This window comes from Schistocerca gregaria, chromosome 7, assembly GCF_023897955.1.
Source record: "Schistocerca gregaria isolate iqSchGreg1 chromosome 7, iqSchGreg1.2, whole genome shotgun sequence".
Taxonomy (NCBI): Eukaryota; Metazoa; Arthropoda; class Insecta; order Orthoptera; family Acrididae; genus Schistocerca; species Schistocerca gregaria.
In genome coordinates this window covers 330,925,074-330,937,163 of record NC_064926.1, presented here as the reverse complement: position 1 = coordinate 330,937,163, position 12,090 = coordinate 330,925,074, and the positions used below count along the sequence as shown (strand labels likewise).

Below are 12,090 nucleotides of genomic sequence, written 5' to 3'. Positions count from 1 at the left end.
CGCTGAAGTGCCTTCTGTAGCTCGTTTTCATTCCTGCCCAATAAGCCAATGTCTTTGTGACTACCTCTCTTACTAAATTTAATAGTGTGTCAGTCCTTCCTTGTTGAAAAACTAACCATTACGATCGGCTGAATGGAATACATTTGCATTATGTGCTAAGTCGGGAAAATCCTCTAGCTCTAATGACGCGGCGGCAAATTTTAGCCACGAAACAAGCACGTCGGTGTGGGGAACACCCAACTAATTCAGACCCGCCTGGAGTTCCGTCTTCGCATGTGCAAAGCCAGAACCCACCGGCCGCCCACGCGAACTGCTGCTGGCACCAGAACACACTCGAAATAGCGGTGGTTCTAGCTGCTTTTCTGCGAGTCGCTACGTACACCTCCAAGCGTCTGTTCTCTGCACAGTGTACAGTTGGGCGGGCAGTTTTTGGTAGCTACAAAATGTGCCCTTTTATTACCAGAAAAAACTTATCAGTATTACTTCCGTTTTTAAATATGCAACCATCGCTCTTAAAAACCTGAGAAAGGGGCACTCAAACGATCCAGTCTTCTTGATAGTGACATATATATTTGACCAGAAGGGGACAAGACACAGCAATCTGTTCGTCACAAGCACTTACGAATGACAAGACAACAGAATAGCTGACGCTTGTCCGAAGTAAGTTATTTCAGATGATATCGAAAAATACAGAGAAGCACCTACGAGAGGAGATATTCAGCATTAGATGAATCATCTCGTTAGAAAAGAGAGCGACAAGTGACAGACACTACGACATGATGACGCCAACAATACTTATGCATCGCGCGCTCAGTTGCAGACCGCAATAATTATTCATTATATATGCCCCATTATGTTCCATCATGGTCAATACAAATAATGCCTCTGAAACATCAGTTACCCTCTTCAGTCTCTTTGCTGTTTTTATCAAATGGTATTTTAATATTTAACACATTGCACTCCTTCCTCGTCGACCCAGATCGACTTATACTACAGATATACACTCCTGGAAATGGAAAAAAGAACACATTGACACCGGTGTGTCAGACCCACCATACTTGCTCCGGACACTGCGAGAGGGCTGTACAAGCAATGATCACACGCACGGCACAGCGGACACACCAGGAACCGCGGTGTTGGCCGTCGAATGGCGCTAGCTGCGCAGCATTTGTGCACCGCCGCCGTCAGTGTCAGCCAGTTTGCCGTGGCATACGGAGCTCCATCGCAGTCTTTAACACTGGTAGCATGCCGCGACAGCGTGGACGTGAACCGTATGTGCAGTTGACGGACTTTGAGCGAGGGCGTATAGTGGGCTTGCGGGAGGCCGGGTGGACGTACCGCCGAATTGCTCAACACGTGGGGCGTGAGGTCTCCACAGTACATCGATGTAGTCGCCAGTGGTCGGCGGAAGGTGCACGTGCCCGTCGACCTGGCACCGGACCGCAGCGACGCACGGATGCACGCCAAGACCGTAGGATCCTACGCAGTGCCGTAGGGGACCGCACCGCCACTTCCCAGCAAATTAGGGACACTGTTGCTCCTGGGGTATCGGCGAGGACCATTCGCAACCGTCTCCATGAAGCTGGGCTACGATCCTGCACACCGTTAGGCCGTCTTCCGCTCACGCCCCAACATCGTGCAGCCCGCCTCCAGTGGTGTTTCGACAGGCGTGAATGGAGGGACGAATGGAGACGTGTCGCCTTCAGCGATGAGAGTCGCTTCTGCCTTGGTGCCAATGATGGTCGTATGCGTGTTTGGCGCCGTGCAGGTGAGCGCCACAATCAGGTCTGCATACGACCGAGGCACACATGGCTAACACCCGCCATCATGGTGTGGGGAGCGATCTCCTACACTGGCCGTACACCCCTGGTGATCGTCGAGGGGACACTGAATAGTGCACGGTACATCCAAACCGTCATCGAACCCATCGTTCTACCATTCCTAGACCGGCAAGGGAACTTGCTGTTCCAACAGGACAATGCACGTCCGCATGTATCCCGTGCCACCCAACGTGCTCTGGAAGGTGTAAGTCAACTACCCTGGCCAGCAAGATTTCCGGATCTGTCCGCCATTGAGCATGTTTGGGACTGGATGAAGCGTCGTCTCACGCGGTCTGCACGTCCAGCACGAACGCTGGTCCAATTGCGGCGCCAGGTGGAAATGGCATGGCAAGCCGTTCCACAGGACTACATCCAGCATCTCTACGATCGTCTCCATCGGAGAATAGCAGCCTGCATTGCTGCGAAAGGTGGATATACACTGTACTAGTGCCGACATTGTGCATGCTCTGTTGCCTGTGTCTATGTGCCTGTGGTTCTGTCAGTGTGATCATGTGATGTATCTGACCCCAGGAATGTGTCAATAAAGTTTCCCCTTCCTGGGACAATGAATTCACGGTGTTCTTATTTCAATTTCCAGGAGTGTAAACAGACATTCATAAATACACAGCAATGATTTTATCAGATTGTGACCAAATTTGCTATTTCTGTATTAATTGCCAAAATACTGTAATTATGTGTTAATCTGTTCTGTCTCATCCTAATACATTTCCTTCATACCTGTTATTTGTGCAGGGGGCTCAATGGTGACACAAGGAATCCAAATAACATGTGATTGCCGCCGAGGACACACATCTGTTGAAAATCTTTCACTTTTGTTGCTTGCCGGTTCAGCGCTGGAATGCGTGCCTTCCCGCTGCCCGCTGTCATTGTAAACAGTATGAGAGTACTTGTCAGAAAAAAACCTACGAGTGTGGCATTACAGCATAGGTTCAGGGTTCGTTTTGCCTCATTGGCTCTACATACTGGAAGCCTGTGCTGAACAGCTAAAGAAGTAAAGTTTTGCTTTATTTACGCGTCTGCATTAATATATCGAAGACTATACAGATTTTTAAATTTTTTAGTTTCTGATATCACCGATTCGGTGCGTTTCAAAAACTCAATTTGACAGGATTTGGGTACAACATACCGTACTTCAAAGTTCCTTAGGTACATTACTTTAATACTAAAACGGTAAGCATATTTCACTGGCATATGCAGACTACGTACTACTATATGATTAATATGAAGAATATCACAATTCTGATTCAAACATCTGAAATTACTTTTTACGGTGATTAAATCCATGATATTCAACACGTCACTAACAAGAAAAAAATATGAGTACACCGATAATGTTTGGAATTTGTCGAAAATTAAAAACGTGAACTAAGGGAAAAAAATTCAATATTATTGAGAAACTACTGCTGGATGAAAAAAACTACTAAATTAATATTCCTCAAAGTGTAAACAAAATACCTCATCGCGGTGGGAAACACAAAATTCGTGATCTGATTCAATAGCAGACTATCACAGGTAGCAACAAGTGAGAATTTTGTAATGTAGTCTAAACCCCCAGATTCCGAGAGGGGTACGTGCCCCCTATTGCCGCACCCTTGCACACGTCTATGATGACTTCACTAACATTACATAGACATCTAACCCAGTATATCCGCACAGTACACCGTGTACTAAATAGCGGTGCAATACAGGAAGAGAAACATTTGCCATAGCTTCGACATTTAAAGCGTTTAGAAAGAAAGCAGGAAACGAAATTAGTGGCATACATATGCGAGGCGAAACACAGGTACGTGATCACCAAAGCCGTAAAATTACGTCAGTGTTAGCTACGGATGTGGGACGGTGCTTGCAGCACGAACCACGCCGCGTCGTACATACTGATGGCTGCGAACGACGCACCGAGCAGCAGGACACGCCGCCCGATATCCTAGGGTTGGCTTCACCGGCTCCAAATCGCGGCATGGCTTGTCCTTACACAATCCCTCCAACTCCCCTGTGGAACCCGTCACTCCGTTCGCACCATTAAGTCAATGACACAACACAATGATCCACAGAAACGGCACCCAACACCAAAAGAGTCCCTGTTTCACTTCACAAATACGCGTCGGGCGCCTACGTTGAAGCGCTCGATCTATTCGTCACATTTCCCGGCACTCGCGGCTCGGAGCAGTAGCGGCACCCAGCAGTAACGCCTCCCTCTGGGCTACTGGCCGCACCGCACGCAGAGGTCACCTGGTTGGCAGGCTGACAAGGCTCACCGCCACGAAAAGATACTAGGACCCACCGCGCCTGCGCGATCCTCATCTCCAAAGCAGCGATTCACGGCCTATGATAGGAATGTGCAGGTTCGTCGTTTCTCGCATCAGTTCGCAGGCTCATGCGCAAAGAGAGTAACCAGTACAGGTAGTCTAGGGTGTATCAGAAGTGGGAGGGGAAACAAACTGTATGCAGTGGGGAGGTTACACATGAATTGGATCACGACTTCCCGCGAACGACCTACTCACAGCGCCACTTCGCTCGACCAATCACAAAAATACGGGTACGAAGACGATCTAGGAGTACAGACCATAAAAAAAACTGGTTTGTGAATGACGGTTTCAGAGCCGTGTCTATATTGGAAACACTTAAAATGGAGTACAGTCTACGCTGGACATGAATAGCCTTGTTTTAGGCAAAAGAAAGAGTCTACTGCACTGTTGGTGACAGATCTCGAGAAGCTGGTTGAACTGCTTGATTGGGAAGCGTTTTCTTCCTCCGAGAACGTCGACTCCCTTCTCCGTCGTGTGTGAATCAGTTGAGTGTAGGTAACTGTAATGAATGCCTGTGTAGTGTGATCTACCGTATGTTTTATCGCGACGAGTGAAAGGGGAGGATGAAACCCAGCGCCGGCACATAGCCTAATCTCTGGAACAGCAACGTGGGGGCCACAGGGGACTTCACCATTCGACGGACGGATCACTATCAACAGTATCAGGTGCCCTCATTCCATGGGCCACTATGTAGGGGTTCGGAATTTAATCCACAAGATTGGCGCAAAGTTTGTTGATCGGGAGTTAACGAATATTCTGAACATTTCTTCCACTACCAAGTTTCGTACCGGCTACTTCCGAGTCTACTGCCACCAATCTTCGGTGCTTTTGCGACCTCGGTTGTGGAAGTACGTAATATAATGGGGAATGATTCCTCTCAAGTAATTCAGGTTCAAATGGCTCTGAGCATTATGGGACTTAACATCTATGGTCATCAGTCCCCTAGAACTTAGAACTACTTAAACCTAACTAACCTAAGGACATCACACAACACCCAGCCATCACGAGGCATAGAAAATCCCTGACCCACCCGGGCGTGGGAAGCGAGAACGCTACCGCACGACCACGAGAAGCGGGCAAGTAATTCAGGAAAACAATGGAAAACTTAAACCAAAATTGACAGACCGCGATTCGAACCAGCTCTTTCTGAAATCAATGCACTGCCTGATCAATCTACTACTTTGCTCGATTAGCTTTTGGAGTTAAGGCTGTGGCAGCATTGTTTTAAAAATTTCGACATGAAATTATGTATTTTTTCTGCCAGCATTTCCTTCGTTACCTTATCTTCCCCAGGGCCATTCCTGTTTCTTAGTTGTTTTAACTAGACCTCTGGGGAGAATATGATAAGTTAAATGCTAGAAGGAGGTGGTAGTAACATGCTCGAAGGTGTGGGATATTCATCATCAAGTCCATTAATGCTGACGTTGTACTACTTACTCTTTAAAAAAATTAAAAAAAAGGGGGGGAGGTAGGAAAAGTTTGAGGAATATCATCCAGTTACTTTGTTATCACATCTTTACAAACTCCTGATTAAAATTATATTAAACCGGCTCGCAAGAGATCTGAATTTCCATTAACCTGTTCAGCAAAAGGGATTTCAGAAAGGTTTTGCGAGTGTGAATCACATCCACACTACTCACCTTCTGCTTGAGAAATCAACTGAGTGTAACAACAGGATTCATCTGGCCCTAATATATGATCGAAGAGATTTCTACTCCGTTGAGATTTGGGGCACCATGAAGCCCAAGAAATTGGCAGAATAAATTCGAGGTTAAAGCTCTTGAGATACGTCTGTGAGCCGGCAACAAAGGCAATCACAGTGGATGACGACAGTATCAGTACGACCCCAATCAGCAAAGGAGTTCGCCAAGATGAGAGCATCTCTGTGAAACTGTTCACCTTGCTTTGCAAGATGAATTCAAATCACTAGACTGGAATAACAGACGATTAAAACTCAATGACTCGTGTAAGTTAAGATTTGAAAAAAGCTACAGAGGATGATCCCTGAACTAAAATGTAAGTCTGCAAAGATTGGCTTTGAAATGAATACCAGCAAAACAGAAATACTAAGGCCAACAACAACCACTTACAACTGGACACCAGTCTGTAGAAGTAGTTGAAAAATTTATTTTGGTCACGAATTAAACAATGGGAAAATAACCTAAAGGCAGAAATTTCTTCCGAAAATGACTAAGGTGGGCAGCGTTCCGGAAAGAGATTCGTCGCGAGCAACATGGATGTCCCGAATAACCGACGGGATACGTACGTACTATCAGCTGCAACCTACGGTCGCCGAACTGTCATATATATAGTGCATGAATTTCACCGCAAGTCGTTACCAAATTTTCTGCCAACATCTCATTTCAGAAATGGAGACGTTTCGTGTCGCTTCGCATCACTAAATGTGTCGCATCGCAATTACTTCGTTTTGGGGCAACTTAAGCAAAAAATCTAAGCGACTGTGAACACGCTCTTAGACAACCGATAAAATATCCACTGAAATAAAAAACAGCCTCGTCCACTTGTTGTCAAGACCTAAGGATCGTTTTACAACGAACATTATGGAAGTGTCAGTTACGTCACGGCGATTCTTCTGATGACGTCATTTTTAAACGAGGTCAAACATAGTGGTAATTGTTCAGTTTTACGACTGGTTTTCTGTTAGGCTACAACGAGGATGCTTCCTATTGGGTTATTATGAGATATCTTAGTTTAGCAGAATTTGCGGAGGACTGTAATATATAGCATGTACAAAATTGTACGGATTATCTTCCAGACACACACCTCACAGGCAAAAAATGAAATGTTATTCGGATATGGGTCCGAAAACTTTTTATTCCGATATTACAGCTTCATAGTACATTTACATCACTATTTTGTAATTCACACTTACGTGATACCGGAGGGTTCATCGAACCAATTTCAGAACGCTTCCTAACGTTCGACTCACAAATAGCACGTGGGAAAAAGGAGCAATTAAACCTTTCCGTGCGAGGTCTGATTTCTCTTATTTTATTACGATCATAATTTCTCTCTACGTAGATGAGTGTTGCCAAAATATTTTCGCATTCGGAGGAAAGATCTCGCCACAACGAGAAACACCTTTGTTTTAATGAATGCTACCCCAACTCGCGCATCATATCCGTAACACTCTTCTCTTTTCTGCAATAATACAAAACAGCTGCCAGACTTGGAAACATTTCGATGTTCTCCGCCAATCCTGTCTGGTAAGGACCACACACCGCGCAACAATACTCCAAAAGAGGACGGACAAATGTAGTATAGACAGTCTCTTTACCAGACCTGTTGCATTTTTTAAGTGTTCTGCCAATAACACGCAGCCTTTGGTTCGCATTCCCCGCGACATTTTCTATGTGATCGTTCAAGTTTTAGCAGTTCGTAATTATAATCCTTTGGAATTTAGTTGAATTGATGGGCAATAAATTTTCTATGTTTTATCGTGTAACCGATATTTAATCGCTTCCTTTTGGTGAAGTGCGTGACACTGCTTAGAGTCAATTGCCACTTTTGGAGGCAATCAATCTCAAGGGCTGCTCATATTGTCTCCTAAAACGTTAATACAGATTAGGAACAGCAAAGGGTCCGTAACACTTCCTTGGGGAACACCAGATATCACTTCCGTTTTACTAGAGGGCTTCCCGTCAATTATTTTGAACATGCCGTGACACTGATTTTATTAATATGAATGATGTATCCAAGAGGGCAAGCCATAGGTGTCCAATAAATCTGTTCTCCCAATAGTACTGTTACCACATATCCCGTGGGACAAACTCTGTAGTGTTCAGAACTTAGAGAAGGAAGTGTCAGCGATAATGGAAGTTTCAATCAGGCCTGAAGGCTTGATAGACAGCCCAGTAATTAAGAGGATCTTCCAGATATCCGGGTTCGAGTTCCGGTCTTGCACAAATTTTCAGTTGGGACTATATTCTCATTACTATCCGACCCGCCCCAACGCTTCCCATGAACCATGGATCTTGCCGACGTAGGGTGACTTGCGTGTCTCAATGATACACATAGTCGTACCGTACGTGAAACCACAATGGAGGTTGTATCGGCGGAGAGCCCAGACTAACCTGTAGTTTTTGAAGAGAGGCAGCAGCGTTTTCAGTAATTGCTGGGACAACTGTCTGATCTTGCAGTGTTGGTACAGCAAATAGCTGAAAGCAAGAGTAAAAACAGAGGTCGTTATTTTTTCGGAGGGCATGCATCTCTACTGTATAGCTTAGTGATGATGGCATCCTCTTGGGTAAAATATTCCATAGATAAAATATTCCTCCATTCGAATATCCAAGGTGGACCTACTCAGGAGGATGTTGCAAACAAAGGCAGTAGCTGTGAACGGAGAGACAGGGTTGTAGTCTGTCCCCGACGTTAATTTTCCGTTAACTGAGCGAACGGTAAAAATGGAAGACGGTTATAAACAGAAACAAAATAATGGTAATGGAATATAGTAGAATTAAATCCGACCATACTGTAGGAATTAGATTAAGTACTGATACACTGAAAGTAGTAGCTGAACTTTCGTATTTATTTGCAAAATAACTGATGTTGGCCAAACTAGACAGAACATAAAATTAATGCTGGCAATAGCAAGAAAACCCATTTCTGGAGACATGTCTGCAGTGTAGCCTTGAACGTAAGTCAAACATGGACAATATATAATACGCACTCCGTCTTCAGGCCAAAAGTGGCCCATCGGGACCATTCGACCGCCGTGTAAACATCAGTGGAGGATGCGGATAGGATGGGCGTGTGGTCAGCATACCGCTCTCCCGGTCGTTACGATGGTTTTCTGTGACCGGAGACGCTACTATTCGGTCGAGTAGCTCCTCAATTGGCATCACGAGGCTGAGTGCACCCCGAAAAACGGCGGTCCGGATGGTCACCGACCCAAGTGCCAGCCACACCAGACAGCGCTTAACATCGGTGATCTGACGGGAACCGGTGTATCCACTGCGGCAAGGCCGTTGCCCACAATATATAATAGAAGTTTTTAAATCATGGTGCTCCACAAAAATGTTAAAAATTGAATGATAGGTCGAATGAATAATATAGAAGTGCTTAATCCAAATCGGGGAACAGAAATTTATGACACAACTTGAATAAAATAAGCGATCTGTTGATGGGATGTTTCCTTCATTTGGCAATAGAGTAACTGTGGGGATAAAAGCTACGAAGGGAGACGAATGCATGAATACAGGAAGCAGGTTCAAATGGATATTCATGCGGATGGATATGAAGAGCTTGCACATACTAGACTAGGGTTGAGGGCTGCGTCTTCCGACTGAAGACCATATTATGCGGACACTATGTCGTGGCAGTTTTATGTGGGGAGTGTTTTGAACTACGGTTGCGTAAGACAGAGGTCGCGTCTGAACTACCACTGCCAATCGCAGCAAACAACTGCACTGTAGTCATTACCAAATGCTTTGTGAACTCCAATTTCTTATGTGTTGTGGATTGCTTCCTATTTCTTATTCTGAAATGCGTTAAGAGGCTATTCCTGGTGCATAAGGGTATCTGAATGCGACTCTCACCACAACGAAGGGAATCAGCCATCCTTATGACAGTTGTGTCAGTTCTGCCTTCGTGGAAGCACAGAACGCGGACGTTTGAGAGGGGGGCGTGGCTTATTCCGCGCACCGCTCCTCTCCCTTCGGTCAGTCGAAGTTCTCGAATGCCGCGATATACTGTTCGCATAACAATAACAACAACACAAAGATTCAGTAGGGTCAGGCATGGATGGAAAGTAGGAGGGGGATTCCAAGTGATTATTGCGTTAAATAGCACTGCACCACCTCTTGTTACGAACGCCGATATATACGTGACCATCGGCAAAGTTACAGCGATGACCGAAAGCGCTACACAGTGTATTACAGCTATCGAAGACGTAAATGTTTCCTCGCAGGGTTAATCTATGCAACAGCCTCGTCCGTTAGTAGTTCGCTGCAAAGTTTCGTCAATCTCTCAGCGGCGCTGTACCGGTTAGCCAAGTTCCGCAATCACCAAACGAGGCCATTTCCTCTATTTCCCAACGGAGAGCGCTATCGATTTAGTTTTCAATTCGGACAAATCGTTGCCAATGCGTCCGCGGCGGTCCGCCGTCGCTGTTAAATCCAAAGTGGAATGTGTTCTCTCTTAATTACACGACTGGATACGGACGTGATTTCTCATGATACACAAGGACTATTACATCTTCGTTCGTATTGTCCTTCTAATTTATCAACTTGCACAAACTTTACAATCGTTTGTAACTTAATTCCAGACTGCGACTGAACATGGCAACCATTGAAACATAACACCTCTCTCTCTCTCTCTCTCTCTCTCTCTCTCTCTCTCTCTCTCTCTCTCTCTTTCTCTCTCTCTCTCTCTCTCTCTCTCTCTCTGTCTGTCTCATATCTTTCACAGTATTCACAGTACTCCAGTTACTTAGTAGTAAGTTATTCTTTCCCACCGTTCACGGATATAATTTATATCTAGTGCATTCATTTACCTCAGACTACCCTATTTTACAGCGGATACCAGTAATGTTACATCAGACGGAAATCACGAAAAAAATTATTGTTGGTCAAAATTTCTAGAGGGAACAGCGTAGATGCGTAGCAGCGTCTAGATGAACTCCATGCCGTCGTCTTATGGCATTCAAATTCACCTTAGCTACTTCGAATTAAATTGTGTGAATGCAAATAACTTTGCTTCAATTGTTTCAGGTATAGGTGTACTACCCATCAGTGACATACGAAAAATTGTGCCGGCTGGGACGAAAAACGCGGACTTGCCGCATTTCGCGAGCGGTCTCCTTTACTGTTAGGCTATCCGTGCACGCCTCACCTGAACACTGTGAATGAAACACGGCCAGATGGAACTAGACTGCCAGAAAATTACTTAGTAGTTGCATACATCGGCGAAGTCTACACTTCCAATAAAGAGCTGATTACGCTTAATGAAATGCATAAACCTGTACTGGTACGCAGGCTGAATGGAACTTTATGTTATTAAATTATTGCTTTTGTTAACACTACGAATAGAGAATTATTTAATCTGCGGGATGGTTATAATTAATATTTCGCTGCTTGGGACAAGCCTCATGAAAAACTAGAAATCGCAGGGCAATGAAACTATGAGGAAAAATTTCTAAGGACACGGTGAAGAGAAACAACGAATCAACCATGAAAGAAACACATTTTAATTTCCACATGAAGGATTAATATTTGTTAAATGCATACCATGTTTACGTTCCAGTTACAAATGACACGTGGCAAAGGTTGATGAGTAATGTGAAGTTAGTTCGGATAACATTTCATAACTGTTCGCGACACTTTTCGGACGGTGGACCATGCAATGTTCAGCTGTCTTGACACAGTTCCTTCACTGCTTGAAGATAATACACTTCGACCGGAAATATCAGCCATAGCAACAGAACGTTCAACTATTTGTGGCACAACTGGCCATTGCCCACTCCCAAGAACAATTCCCAAATCGCCAGTTAATTCGACCTTCCGAATCATTTTCTTCAACCACGGTGATAAAGAGGACCACTCCGTATTTCTTTAGTGCGACGATATTCGCGGAGAGCAGCAGCACGAGTGCTGCTGTTTTGATAAAACAACATTACGGGTACAGCCCTGCCGCCTTGGCCAGATCCAAGTTGACTAACTGCAATTTACAACGCACACTGATTGGGCCAGTCAAAACATACACAAAAATACTAAAAATCACAAAAACTGATGTGTTATTAGGATCAGTTTCGGTAAGGCAAATCGAAGTCTGCAGCCTCGAGAAACCTATGCTCCCTGAATAATAGTGGAAAAACTGCGTAATTTTTTGACGTTTTTCAGTTGTTGCCTTCATATACAAATTATGCGTTTTCCAATGTTTGTCTTTATTACCATTTTAAGGTATTTTAAATATGTGGCAATTTA

The 12,090-nt window shown here is 44.7% G+C and overlaps 1 protein-coding gene across 5 annotated transcripts in view; it reads right to left on the bottom strand.

Moving 5' to 3' along the window:
* The window catches only part of LOC126281513 (protein kinase C and casein kinase substrate in neurons protein 1), a 525,973-nt gene that overhangs the window by 284,609 nt on the left and 229,274 nt on the right, over positions 1-12,090 (bottom strand). For 2 of the 5 annotated variants that reach the window (XM_049980537.1, XM_049980546.1), the window contains exon 1: positions 3,717-4,046. The exons of 1 other annotated variant lie outside the window; for it this stretch is intronic. In XM_049980537.1, coding sequence (XP_049836494.1) covers positions 3,717-3,800 — 84 coding nt within the window. In that variant the 5' untranslated portion in view covers positions 3,801-4,046. Of the gene's footprint in view, positions 1-3,716; positions 4,048-12,090 lie in introns of those variants that run through there. 2 more of the 5 variants (XM_049980551.1, XM_049980543.1) reach the window with 2 other exon arrangements.